Here is a 15,050-nt window from a genome sequence, read left to right as displayed (position 1 = left end):
TCTTGGTTTCCAATGACAATAACGTATTTCCTATGTACTTATCCTACTATACAAAATTTCCAAATAACAATACTAATATTATTACTAATAACATAATAACTGAAGACTATTCAATTTCTTTGCTGTTGTTTTGCACTTGGAATGTGTTACTTGAAACATATAGTCAAATTACAGTGTTTAAAAGTGCCTTGGGATATTTCTACTCTCTGTAGATTTTATTGGTTTCATTTTGCTTGTGACTTTAGAAATAACTTTTTAAATTCTTATTGATTTTGCTTTATAAAAATTATGTAAAACACATTGAATTTGATAGACAAATCAATAAGCATGGTAGATTGTAAAAAGTCTCCTTTCCATCCCTGTGCCCTCCACCCTGTCCTTTCTTCTGCCAAAGGCAACAGTTTTTAATAGTCTTGCATTTATTCTTCCATTTAAAATATTAAGCAAATAGGCCGGTGCCGCGGCTCACTAGGCTAATCTTCCGCCTTGCTGCGCTGGCACACTGGGTTCTAGTCCCGGTTGGGGCGCCGGAATCTGTCCCGGTTGCCCCTCTTCCAGGCCAGTTCTCTGCTGTAGCTAGGGAGTTCAGTGGAGGATGGCCCAAGTGCTTGGGCCCTGCACCCCATGGGAGACCGGGATAAGTACCTGGCTCCTGCCATCGGATCAGCGTGGTGCGCCAGCCACAGCGCGCTGGCCGCGAGGGCCATTGGAGGGTGAACCAATGGCAAAGGAAGACCTTTCTCTCTGTTTCTCTCTCTCACTGTCCACTCTGCCTGTCAAAAAAAAAAATATTAAGCAAATAATGACGTATAACTGTATTTTCCCTTTTCTTAGATAAAAGGTAGCACACTATACATAGGCGTATGTGGTCTGCCTTTTTTTACTCCACGTATTCTGGAGCTTACTCCACTACCAGAATATAGTATGCTATTATGTAGATTTTTCATCATTTATTCAATTAGTACACCATGGATGAATATTTTGCTTGTTTCAGTTTTTTGGAATTGCAGATCTTACTGCAACCAAGTATCTTCTGCATTTGTCTTATTTATTTTTATTAGTGTAATTTTGGGATATATTTCTAATGATAGGATTATTTTGTCAAAGATATGAATGCGTAAGATTCTGCTAGCTATTGCCATGATCTCTTCTGTAGTGATTTTAAGACATTCTCATTCGCAAGACATGAGTGTGCCTACTTCCCCCACAGGCTCATTGGTAATTTGCTTTTAGAATTCTGGATTTTTATCATTCTGAGACATAAGAAATGGCATCTTTTTGTCTTGTGTCTTTCCTATGTGATGTTGAACATCTCTTTTTCTATTTAAGGGACAGTCACTTTTTTTATTGTATTCTCTGTATCTTTATTATTTTCAGAATCTCTTTATTTGGGATTTTGTTTGTTATATATTCTATTTTTTCATTTTGGTCATTAATGTTTTACTTTGCTTATGATATTTTATGTATACAAAATTACCCATATGATAATTTGTATGTGTTAAGTTTTGGAAAACATATTTTTCTCTAAGCAACTGAGACATTTTCTCATTAGGAACAATGAGAATCATGTAACTAATTTGTTTCAATTTTTGCCTTGGCAGCAAAATTTCTGTCTGAATAACCTGCATAGCTATGTAAATTTCAGATATTGCACAACTAAAATGTCAGTTTATTTCATTCTTAAAGTATATTTCTATAGTCTAGGTTTGTACTTAATATTTTAATTTTTGAATTTTACAGTAGCATTTCTTATAAATCACTATAGATCCTCTTTTTAAATTTATTATTTATTTGAAAGTCAGAGTTACAGAGAGAAAAAGAGAGACAGAGAAAGAGAGAGACAGAGAGAGGAGGGACAGAGAGAGGAGGGACAGAGAGAAATCTTCCATCTGCTGGTTTACTCCCCAGATGGCTGCAACAGCTGGGGCTGGGCCAAGCCAAAGCCAGGAGCCAGCAGCTTCTTCCAGATCTCCCATGTGGTTGCAGGGAAACAAGGATTTGGGCCATCTGCTGCTGCTTTCCCAGGCGCATAAGCAGGGAGCTGGATTGGAAGACTGGTGTCAAAGCCTGGCTCAGACCCTTTCTTGCTCATTCCTGGTCCAGTGGCTAACCACCACGAATGGCTTAACTATTTGATAGTGTTAAGAAGTCTTCTCAAATAAAAACTATGTGGTGCTTACCTATTTTAATATGTAAAGCAACCTGATTTGTTGAAAGACTTAGAGCCTGGCAGAAGTTCCAGATTTTTTAAAAGAAGTTAGTCTCCCGAAAGTGAGAAAAAAAGAATAAGCTTTCCCTTGAGTCACCTCTCAGATGGTTTAACACTGTATTTTATTTTAAACATTTTATTTATTTATTTATATGAAAGACAGAATTGGAGGGGGGTAGAGGAAGAGAGAGATTGTCCATCTGTGGTTAGCTCCCCCAAATGGCCACAAGAGCCGGGTCAGGGTCAGGCAGAAGCCAGGAGCCTGGAACTCCATGCTGATCTCCCACGTGAGTGGCAGGGCCCCCAGCACTTGGGCCATTTCTTGATGCCTCCCAGGAGCATTAGCAGAAAGCTAGATGAGAAGCCCAATAGCCAGGATTCTAAATGGCACTCACGTATGTGTAAGCAACGGTTTAACCTGCTGCATCCCAACATCAGTCCCCTGCCCTGTATTTTAAATTGTGTCCTGGATCATTGCTTAGAAGACCAGGACTCACAGCTCACACATGAGTGACTCATCTATTTATCAACTAGGCCTTCTAGATTTATAACTTTATAAAACTGGATAACTGGAAGTCTTGTTTAATTTACCAGGATGTTCAAAATTACTAGTTGTTATTTAAATGAAGTTTAGCTTCCTACAGCAAGAGCTGGAATAACTCTACCTGAATTGTAATCTAGATACAATGGTAAAGCTATTTTCTCCTTTTTATTTTAGAGTGTGGAGGTCAACTGACTGATACTTATGGCTCTATCACATCTCCTGGGTATCCTGGAAACTACCCTCCAGGAAGAGATTGTATCTGGACTATTATAAACAGTCCTGACCGCCTGATAACATTTACTTTTGGAACCTTGAGCCTGGAACACCACGATAATTGCAACAATGATTACCTTGAGGTAAACAATTGTGCTTGGGCAGCACAGATCATAAAAGGGTTAGGACTCAGCATAATATGGCTTGGTGATGCTCATAGATGATCCCAGTTTATTAGCAGTAGTTCAGTTTCTCAGTAGACAGCCAATGGCTAAATTTTACTAGGTTCTCCTTTTTTGGTTTTATATTTTATTTTGTTAAATATCAAAAATATTTTATTGACAATAATTGTACATGTTTATGGAGGTGGGTATAACATTTTTTTTTCTTTGTGTTCCAAGAAGAATTTGTTAAATTTGTTTTAAGATTTAATAGTTTTTTTACATTTGCCATAGATAATGAAAATGTGGTATTTAAATACAATAGAGTATTATTCAGTCATAAAAAAGAATGAAATTGTGACATTTGCAACAAAATAGATGGAACTAGAGATCATTATACTAAGTGAAATAAGTCAGACACAGAAAAATATTATGTGTCTTCTCTCGTATGTGGAAGTTAATATATACATATATAGAGAGAATATTAAAATTGTATGTCATATTATTTGCTAGATTCACAGTTGCAAATATTCACTGAGTTTCACCACCTACATGACAATTGTCCTTTTCACTAAGTTCTTAGTCTTAATTTTGGCAGCTTGTTGCTGCTGCTTCTGGACTCTATTTGATCTGGGGAACAGGGTGTGTTGGTTTTTCCTGTCCTTTCCCAGAAGCCCAGGATCCTAATGTGGGCATAGCAGACTTAATGAAATAGACGCTAAAGTAATGGCCATCTCTTCTAAGGCAGATTTACATCTGCAGTGTCTATGGCACACTGGCAAGACATACCACAACTGGACTGTAGGATTTCATAAAAAAGAAAAAAGCTCTGTAGTGGTTATGTTGAAATGGGTTGATAAAGGATGATCCCCTGAAATCTGCTGAGAATTATTACTGGGAGAAGAAGAGTCAGCCTGAGCCCCTTCCTGCCTACAGTTGAAAAGGGTTAAAATCCAGAGGAGGAAAAAGGCTATTATATTCACGTATCCCCTGCAAGTATGTACCTAAGAAATGTTGCTCTCCATTTGCAGGCTGACAAAGATCACTGAGAAGATTGAGTTTGTAGCTTGTTCCTGGTATATTTTTTATAGCCATAAATCTCCGTATTCCTTGTTAAGAAGACAGTATGCTTTCCTAGGTCCATTAGGGAAGAATGGAGTACAATGGAATTATTTATAAAGGCTAAAGATGCAGCTGTCAAATGGGGTCTTCTCATGTTGAAGTCATTAGTAATTTAACAGTCATAATAATGGATTTAAAACCTTCGGGAATGACTGCAAAATCTGCCTCTCCTTGGAAAGTTTCAGCAAAATAATCTTTTAAACATTCAAAGTAAAGTTACCATGAAATTGATTTTAAATAAATTCCATCAAATTAAGATCAGAGGCATTTTTTCATTCCTACAAATTGAGTTCTAAATAATGTCTAATAGACAGTATCAATCATTTTGACAATATTGCAATGTCTCATTTCTTACCAAATTACAATAATTCATGGAACTAGTTAAACATAAGAATAAAGTAAAATTGCATATAAGTTTTTGCCCAGAAAAAATTAACTTGAAAGGGCAAAATTACCATATTAAAATATTGTCTGATTCATTGACTCCTTCATGTTCTGTATAGTACGGAGTATATAATTACAAAAGAATTACATGGAAGTCAATATGATTATTTGATGGACTAAAAACCAACAATTAAAAATAATTTTAAGGCCACATTATCATTAGTGTATTATGTAGTTATCATCAAAGTTGTAATTTTAAAATGCATTAAACCATATTTATGTTGCATCTAATCTAACCACACTTTCTTTTCCACCTCTGATCCTCTCAAATACCTAGACCAAGTTGTGAATGAATTTACATCACTGACATTTTTTCTTCTGCTTTATTTGCATATATTTATTTTCATCTTTTAGACCATTAGAAATTTACAATTCCAAACTACACACCCAGGTAGATAAAAACCTAGGAAAGAAATCAGTAGGACTAGTAACATCAGAAAAATCCAAAGTACACATACAGTCTCGGAATTGAAATTCAGGCACAGCATAAGGCATCTTGAATAGTGGCAGGAGACTCCCCCTTTACTGTGTTCCAGTGGTATGTTAGACACCAATATGATAGGAAAACTTCCTAGAGCAGTCACTGTCCTCTCTCAAATTTTCTGAAGTTAATCTACAAATGACCCTGTAAAACCTGACCACGTTGTATTTACTGACTCACTCTTTTGTTTTAGATTCGAGATGGTCCTTTGCCTCAGGACCCTGTTATTGGGAAATTCTGCAGCACTCGCTCTGTCCCACCACTCCAGACTACTGGCCCCTTTGCTAGAATTCATTTCCATTCTGACAGTCAGACTAGTGATAAAGGCTTCCATATCACCTACTTAACATCACCTTGTAAGTAACTTGCCAAATGGGAGTTTCAAATGCATTTGAAAGACAGTTAAATGCAGCCAGCTGTTTCCTAGGGTAACATGTTGCTGAAGATGACTTTCTTAGACTAATAATATGCCTTAAAAAGAGTCCTCTGTAGCTCCAGATTTTTTCTTTGTCTTTCCAATGCTCTATTATTAACACTACACTACCTCTTGGTTCTTAAATTGTGAGGTCCTCATCATGGTAAAGATGTATAAGTCACCTAAATTTAGATAGTTCAGAACATCGTATTTCTAATGTTATTTGATGCTTTGCTATGAGAGCAGTTGTTTGTGTGTGTAATGCAGGATATTGGGAGATAGGTCTGATTTTATCCTTGGATCAAGCCCACTTAAACAGGAGGAGTTTCCAGTGATGTTGGCCCTGGAGTTTTGCCTCTAGTGAAATACTGTTAGCTATCACGCGTTCAACTTGCATTGATATGTTACAATTAAGCAAACAGCAAAACAAATGAAATGTTCTGATTTTTATTTCAGGGAGATTTAAAATTTTGTTCATGACATCCATCATTGTGTCCTTCATGAGAATTCACAGGAAAATACCTTTTATGTTTCAGTTCCAGGAAAAGTAACAATGAACATGTTCTCTGGTCCCTTCTCTAATTACTCAGCTTCAGGCTGGACCTGCAGCCGAGCTCCTGTAATTTATGTAGCCCTCATAGCTGTTTTCTCCTAAGGCAATGTTTCCCTGGCCACATGTAACTATTTTGTATTTATTTTTCCTTTAATCTGTTTCAGTTCTGTGATTATATATTTATTTTTGTCACATGCATTTTATAAACTGCCTCGAATCTTTTTGTAATGAAGCAGAGCCGTCATGTATTTTAAAAACACTTTACAGAACAGTTTGGTGGACTCGAAGTCACATCACATCTTTATATCTGCTTCTTTAGGTACTTCAGGGACATCCCACAATCATGTCAAACTGAAAACCTCCTAATTAGGGGCTTAAGTGTTCAGGGTAAACAAAGTGGGCATGTAGCTGTGTGTGAATATTTACAACCTGGCTCCAATCCTTGGAAGCCAGAGCACTTGCTCTCCACCTGATGGTCCTCTTCTCTTTCTCCTCAGCGGAGCTGCATTGTGGAGGGTCCTATACAGACCCAGATGGTGAGATCGTCCTTCCTGTCTTGTCTGGGCCTTTCACTCAAAACAGGCAATGCATCTACATTATAAGGCAGCCACAGGGAGAGAAGATACAAGTCAACTTCACTCATGTGGAGCTGGAAAGCCAGGGTGGCTGCTCTCAGAAGTACCTTGAGGTAACGTTGACTTCTCCATTGTCCTTAAATTATATGCATCACCATTTTCAAGTTCCGTGGAGTGGTGGTCTTCAACAATTGTCAGGCCAGAGGATCCAGATCACTTGAGATCTTGTTAGAGATGCAATTTGTTGCCTTATTCCAGAGCTACTGAATCAGCAGATCTGTAGGTTGTTCTCAGAAATCTGTGTTTCAACAGCACCCCAAACCCACCCCTCAAGGTGATGGTGAGACAGTCTCCAGTTGGAGAACAACTATTCTAGCAAATGTGAGGCAGTTGGCCTAAAACGCACCTGTAGATGGTAAATTAGGAGATTAAAAGGGCAGCAGTGGTGGACAAAAAGAAAAGCTGAAACTTGAAACTCATGATGATGCTACATTACAAACAGGATATACAATCAAGCCCTAGTAGCTAAGAGACATGCAAATAAGTAAGGCTAATAGGATTGACTAATAGATCAAGACGCTGTCTGGAATAATTTTATGTGTGATTGAACTCAACCCAGAAAAGTTAAACCCAGGTAACCCAGTTGGTTGGTAGTGGAGAGTTCTGTTAAAGCATTGAATCACTGCTGTTTCAGAGGTAGGAGTTTTTCCTTACATTACTCCAGATTACTCTTTCAGAAGACTGTCAGTGTGTGCAATGGTTGTAATAAGGGGAATATCTAAAACAAAAACAGATGATTTTTGTTTGCTGGGTCTGCTTTCTTTTGCTTGTTATTGGAAAAGCCACAAATTAAAGTATTGAACAAGAAAAACAGAACTTTTTTTTCTTGAGCACATGTTAAATAAACTCAGAGAGGCATTTACAATTTTGTTTCTTGTGTGAGTTGAACAAAATTTTTTTTTCCAGGAATAACGTAGTTAACTTATTGCCCTCTACATTTTAGACAAAGGAAACATTGAACCTGAACATAAGATCTGGTCTTATTTGAAGAAGTATATTGACCTAGCAATATAGAATGTGTGTATATATATATATTTTCTTAGTCCAGAAATTTTCATTCCAGATGATGCCATAAATTGGTATAGTCATTAAATTTATGTTTTTTAAACTTACTCACAAAGAAAATAAGTTAAAATTTTCCACTATGGAAAAATTTTCAATATTCTTGTGTAAATAAAAAAATTAATTTTCAACAACTATTTTTTATTTCAAAAACAGTAAAAATACTTCATAATTCAAAAGCACTTATTATGTACCAGACATTGTTCTAAATCTTTAACATAGTATAATAAACTAATTAGGTAGCAATTATTATCTGTTTACTGCCTTCTGGGTATGATAATAACTTTACACCAATTAGTTTATTAAATCAGCATATCAATTATTATTATTCCTACTTTTTTTAAAGATTTATTTTATTTATTTGAGAGGCAGAGTTATAGACAGAGAGAGGGAGAGACAAAGAAAAAGGTTTTTAATGTGCTGGTTCACTCCCCAAATGGCCACAAAGGCCAGACCTGAGAAGATCCAAAGCCAGGAGCCAGGAGCCTCTTCCGGGTATCCTACACAGATGCAGAGGCCCAAACACTTGGGCCATCCTCCACTGCTTTCTCAGGCACATAAGCAGGGAGCTAAATCAAAAGTGGAGCAGCTGGGACTTGAGTCAGCGCCCATATGGGATGCTGCTGCTGCAGACGGAGGCTTAACCTGTGATGCCACAGTGCTGGCCCCTATTATTGCTACTTTAATCTCAGGAAACTGAGGCCTAGGAGAGTTAAGTTACTTGCTCACAGTTGTATGTCTAGCACGTGGTACAGCTGGGCTTTCTATTGATCCGTGATAAGAACTCAAATGAAGTAGTGCAGCTCTGATTACAAGTGGTATCTTATCTTCCCTAAGGATGAATGTCTTATAAATTTCTCCAATTCCATACCGGGCTTTCTGTCACAGAACTAAATCATAAAGCCAGGCACATTGATTTTCTCAGATAGGCAAGAATATGACTCTAACACTGAAGGAAATCTTGGTAGTTTTCTATTAGATCTTTATAGCAGTTCTAATGCTTCTATAGAGTGAACAAAGCATCTGGAATGATCCATCCTGTCTTTGGCTTGGCAGAACACTCTAATTGAATTTCAGTGAAGAGTTATGAACTCCTCTGAATTGTTCAGAAAAAAATCATAAAACTGGTATTGGGAGATTTAATTTTGTAAACCATAATAGCAGAATGTTTTGTAGCCAGAATGGGACTGGAATTATTTCCTTTAACTTCTTGTTTCAGTTCTTTCATTAGATGACTTCATAACATTGGACAATTCCTTCTCTGGGTACTTCAGTTCCTATGTCAAATGATTGCTCTATCTTCTAACTTATGTAAGAATGAATGATTAAGAAAAACTTAAAGAATTAAAAATATCATATAAATTTAGTTTTTCTGAGGCAAAATTTCAGTTCTTGCTCTGTACTGCTCATTTCAGAGAGCATCAGTGAGACTCTTTCATAGTTGGTTTCATAGAAGTATCTCTCTTCTGAGATGTGCCTATATCCACAACACCTTGACCAAATTTCCCTCAAGGGTTGTTGATGAAAAAAAAAATGAAAAAACTCTTGATTCAGGAGGGCAGTTCATGTACAGTGATTTGTGTAGTTGAATAGACTATTCTATTAAAGCATTGACCAACCTAAATGAATATAACCATTTTATAGAATTTTAGCATCAGCAAGGGCCTCCGATCTAATATAAGGTCATCTAATTTAAAGTTTGCATTTTAAAATGAGGAAATTGAGGCCCATAAAGATCACTGTTACTGTCAAAGTAGGACTTAGATATACCTATCTAGGGGTCTAGATAAATATATATTGACTTATATTAAGGTCCTTATCATTCAAGCATCTCTATTCATTGGGAATATTTGTGAACTAAATCTATTTTTTAAAATTTATTTGACAGGTAGAGTTATAGACAGTGAGAGAGAGAGACAGAGAGAAAGGTCTTCCTTCTGTTGGTTCACCCCCCAAATAGCCGCCACGGCCGGCACTGCGCTGATCTGAAGCCAGGAGCCAGGTGCTTCCTCCTGGTCTCCCATGCAGGCAGGGCCCAAGCACTTGGGCCATCCTCCACTGCCCTACCAGGCCACAGCAGAGAGCTGGACTGGAAGAGGAGCAACCGGGACTAGAAACCGGAACCCATATGGGATGCCAGCACCACAGGTGGAGGATTAACCAAGTGAGCCACGGTGCTGGCCCCGAACTAGATCTATTTTTTAACAATCCGTCTAATTGTCTTAATATTCTTCAGACAATGGTCTGAAAAAAAAATGATAGGAAGCAAAATTAATTGTTCTAAACGTACTGTTTCTTAAAATATTGTTTTTTTTTAAATATTTATTTATTTATTTGAAGGTCAGAGTTACAGATAGGGAGAGAGGGAAAGAGAGGGAGGAAGAGGGAGAGGGAGAGGGAAAGGGAAGAGGGGGAGGGAAAGGGAGAGGGAGAGAAAGAGAGGGGTAGGGGAGTGAGAGGGAGAGGGGGAGAGAGAGAGGAGAGGGAGAGATCCCCCATCTGCTGGTTCAGTCCCCAGATGGTTACAACAGCTGGGGCTGAACCAGTCCCAAACCAGGAGCCAGCAGCTTCTGGATCTCCCACGTGGGTAGCAGGGGCCCCCAAACACTTGGTCCATCTTCTTCTGCTTTCCCAGGTCACTAGTAGGGAACTGGATTGGAAGTGGAGCAGCTGGGCCTCTAACTAGTAACCATATGGGATGTTAGCATCCCAGGTGGTGGCTTAACCCATTACTCCATGACACCAGCCCCAGTGTTTTTATTTTTAAAGGCTATACTTTAAAAGTGTAATGTTTAAGCAAGGAAATAAAAATAAAAAAGAACGATGGTATTTCAGATATGTTGATGGTCTAGAAGAAGATAATTTTATTATTTATTATGGGGGAAAGTAGACTACTCAAAACTTTAGAAAAAAGAGCAGAGAGGGAATTGTTGCGTGATATATGAGAATGATAAGATGTGGGGAGCAACTTGGACTAGACTAAGTTACTGGAATTAAGACTTATTCTATGCATCTGCTCTCCCACAATATGGCGCTGGGAGAGGAGGAAACAGCTTCTACGCAGCTGCCTCTTGCCAACTTGAGTGATGACCTGCAGGAGCTGATCCTGCTCCTGATTGGAGGAGAGCAGCGTACTCGGCGTGTGGGTAGCAGAGTTGGGATTGGTGGAAGAGGACTATAAAGGAGGAGAGAGACAATATGCACCAGGAACATCTAAGGGGAACACCTGAAAGAACACCTGAGCAGCCCCCGAGAGAGCCGGCCGGTGGTGTGCCGCTCCCCCGCGGAAGTGGGGAAAGTGGCAGGGGGCACCGCCCTTCCACGGAGGTGGAAGAATGGCAGCCAACCCGGGAAGAACCAGCAGCAAACCCGGGGAGGGCCGAGCAGACAAAAGAACAGCGCAGGGTCCTGTGTCGTTCCTCCGCGAAGAGGGGGAGTGACAATAAGAAATTTTCTTTTAAGTATGATTAGATGCACTTCTAGGAATCCTGAATCTTCTCATTATGTGGTCCCAGATGCCTTGCTGCCAAGCAAGCATATCCTTTAAATGCAGATTGAGATACCATTGCCTAGTATATGTCTCCCAGGTTTAATGCATTTTTGAAAGTCTTAGTTTATGCTAAGAGAGCCCTACACGCTCACTTGTAAAGAAGATGTAATTCCTTTTTTTTTAACTTTTATTTAATGAATATAAATTTCCAAAGTACGACTTATGGATTACAATGGCTTCCCCCCCATACCGTCCCTCCCACCCACAACCCTCCCCTTTCCCACTCCCTCTCCCCTTCCATTCACATCAAGATTCATTTTCGATTATCTTAATATACAGAAGATCAGCTTAGTATACATTAAGTAAGGATTTCAACAGTTTGCTCCCACACAGAAACATAAAGTGAAAAATAATACATGATTTTTTTTAAATGATGATGAAATCAGATCAGCCCTATTGTCATGTTTAATCCCAGTGAGAGTCAAGTTGGGAGTTGATAGTTTCTTTTTTTTCTTTTTCTTTTTTTTTTTACAGAGGATCAGTTTAGTATGCATTAAGTAAAGATTTCAACAGTTTGCACCCCCATAGAAACACAAAGTGAAATATAATGTTTGAGTACTCGTTATAGCATTAAATCTCAATGCACAGCACATTAAGGACAGAGATCCTACATGAGGAGTAAGTGCACAGTGACTCCTGTTGTTGACTTTACCCAATTGACACTCCTGTCTATGGCATCAGTAATCTCCCTATGCTCCGGTCATGAGTTTCCAAGGCTATGGAAGCCCTCTGAGTTCTCCGATTCTTATCTTGTTTAGACAAGGTCATAGTCAAAGTGGAGGTTCTCTCCTCCCTTCAGAGAAAGGTACCTCCTTCTTTGAAGACCTGTTCTTTCCACTGAGATCTCACTCACAGAGATCTTTTGCCAGAGTGTCTTAGCTTTCCATGCCTGAAATACTCTCATGGGCTTTTCAGCCAGATCTGAATGCCTTTAGGGCTGATTCTGAGGCCAGAGTGCTATTTAGGACATCTGCCATTCTATGAGTCTGCTGAGTATCTCACTTCCCATGTTGGATCACTCTCCCCTTTATTTATTCTATTGGTTAGTGTTAGCAGGTACTAGACTTGTTTATGTGCTCCCTTTGACTCTTAGTCCTTTCATTATGATCAATTGTGAACTGAAATTGATCACTTGGAATAGTGAGATGGCATTGGTACATGCCACCTTGATGGGATTAAACTGGAATCCCCTGGTATGTTTCTAACTCTACCATTTGGGGCAAGTCAGCTTGAGCATGTCCCAAATTATATATCTCTTCCCTCTCTTATTCCTACTCTTATGTTTAACAGGGATCACATTTCAGTTAATTTTCAACACTTAAGAATAACTGTGTATTAATTACAGAATTAAACCAGTCATATTAAGTAGAACAGACAAAAAAACTACTAAGAGGGATAATGTATTAAGTTGTTCATTAACAGTCAGGGCTATGCTGATCAAGTCACCGTTTCCCATAGTGTCCATTCCACTTCAACAGGTTTCCTTTTTGGTGTTCAGTCAGTTGTCACCGATCAGGGAGAACATATGGTATTTGTCCCTTTGGGACTGGCTTATTTCACTCAGCATGATGTGTTCCAGATTCCTCCATTTTGTTGCAAATGACTGGATTTCGTTGTTTCTTACTGCGGTATAGTATTCTAAAGAGTACATATCCCATAGTTTCTTTATCCAGTCTACCGTTGCTGGGCATTTAGGTTGGTTCCAGGTCTTAGCTATTGTGAATTGAGCTGCAATAAACATTAGGCTGCAGACCGCTTTTTTGTTTGCCAATTTAAATTCCTTTGGGTAAATTCCAAGGAGTGGGATGGCTGGGTCGAATGGTAGGGTTATTTTCAGGTTTCTGAGGAATCTCCAGACTGACTTCCATAGTGGCTTGACAAGTTTGCATTCCCACCAACAGTGGGTTAGTGTCCCTTTTCCCCCACATCCTCGCCAGCATCTGTTGTTGGTAGATTTCTGAATGTGAGCCATTCTAACCGGGGTGAGGTGGAACCTCATTGTGGTTTTGATTTGCATTTCCCTGATTGCTAATGACCTTGAACATTTTTTCATGTGCCTGTTGGCCATTTGGATTTCCTCTTTTGAAAAATGTCTATTGAGGTACTTGGCCCATCTCTTAATTGGGTTGTTGGTTTTGTTTTTGTGGAGTTTCTTGATCTCTTTGTAGATTCTGGTTATTAACCCTTTATCTGTTGCATAGTTTGCAAATATTTTTTCCCATTCTGTCGGTTGTCTCTTCACTCTCCTGACTGTTTCTTTTGCAGTACAGAAACTTCTCAATTTGATGCAATCCCAATAGTTAATTTTGGCTTTGACTGCCTGTGCCTCCCGGGTCTTTTCCAGAAACTCTTTGCCTGTGCCAATATCTTGAAGGGTTTCTCCAATGTTCTCTAGTAACTTGATGGTGTCAGGTCGTAGATTTAGGTCTTTAATCCATGTTGAGTGGATTTTTGTGTAAGGTGTAAGGTAGGGGTCTTGCTTCATGATTCTGCACGTGGAAATCCAATTTTCCCAGCACCATTTATTGACAGGCAGCGTGGACAGTGAAAGAGAGAGAGACAGAAAGAAAGGTCTTCCTTTTTCCGTTGGTTCACCCTCCAATGGCCGCCATGGCCAGCGCGCTGCGGCCGGCGCACTGCGCTGATCCAATGGCAGGAGCCAGGTGCTTCTCCTGGTCTCCCATGGGGTGCAGGGCCCAAGCACTTGGGCCATCCTCCACTGCACTCCCTGGCCACAGCAGAGAGCTGGCCTGGAAGAGGGGCAACTGGGACAGAATCCGGTGCCCCAACAGGGACTAGAACCTGGTGTGCCGGTGCCACAAGGTGGAGGATTAGCCTAGTGAGCTGCGGCGCCAGCTGAAGATGTAATTCTAAAAGATAATGATGGTATTGCCCAGACCCAAGTTAGCAGATATTTTTCTTTTTGTAAGAAGCAGCACACATTTAGGTATTAATTATTAGATGTGTATATATCTCTCAACCACAATTTCTACGTTGAAAAGGGCATATCGCCCATGTAAGAAGTGATAGCTACAAAAGAATGAGCAGAACAGATCAATTGTTAGCTCATCTACATTTGCCTAAGAAAACTTTTAAATGGTGTAGAAGAGTTCCCTGAATGTGACAGAAGCATCTTTCCAGAGAAAAAAGCAGCACCTCTTATGAATACTTCATGAGTGATTTAAGCCCTCAGAACTCTGAGTGAAAGACAATGTAAGGTAGTAATGAAAGTTTAATTTTTAATCCCAGACAGTGGTAGTCATAGGCTGAATAGTAAATTCAGGAGCCTATATGATGTAAAGGCTCAGGCTTGAAGTAAGATATGGAGGGAAATGGATAGAATTATCCCACCACATCTCCTTAATCAATCCTAAAATCAGCTCTCCCTTGGAGGCCAGCCATTTGGCACAGCGGGTAAAGCTGCTGCCTGCAGTGCCGGCATTCGATTTGGGTGCCGGTTTGAGTCCCAGCTACTCCAATTCCAATCCAGCTCTCTGCTGTGGCCTGGGGAAGCAGTAGAGGATTGCCTAAGCACCCACCTGGGAGACCCAAAAGAAGCGCCTGGCTCCTGGCTTTGGATCAGCGCAGCTCTAGCCATTGTGGCCATCTGCAGAGTGAACCAGTGGATGGAAGACCTCTCTCTCTCTCTCTCTCTCTCTCT

At 39.5% G+C, this 15,050-nt stretch overlaps 1 protein-coding gene across 1 annotated transcript in view; it reads left to right on the top strand.

Annotated features, from left to right (window-relative positions):
- CUBN (cubilin) overlaps positions 1 to 15,050 on the top strand; it is a 288,990-nt gene that overhangs the window by 36,655 nt on the left and 237,285 nt on the right. Inside the window, exons 15-17 of the mRNA XM_051820614.2 lie at positions 2,928 to 3,109; positions 5,368 to 5,530; positions 6,640 to 6,830. Coding sequence (XP_051676574.2) covers positions 2,928 to 3,109; positions 5,368 to 5,530; positions 6,640 to 6,830 — 536 coding nt within the window. The remainder of the gene's footprint in view (positions 1 to 2,927; positions 3,110 to 5,367; positions 5,531 to 6,639; positions 6,831 to 15,050) is intronic.

Source organism: Oryctolagus cuniculus, chromosome 13 (genome assembly GCF_964237555.1).
Source record: "Oryctolagus cuniculus chromosome 13, mOryCun1.1, whole genome shotgun sequence".
In the NCBI taxonomy this organism is placed as follows: Eukaryota; Metazoa; Chordata; class Mammalia; order Lagomorpha; family Leporidae; genus Oryctolagus; species Oryctolagus cuniculus.
This window is presented reverse-complemented; position numbering and strand designations above follow the sequence as displayed.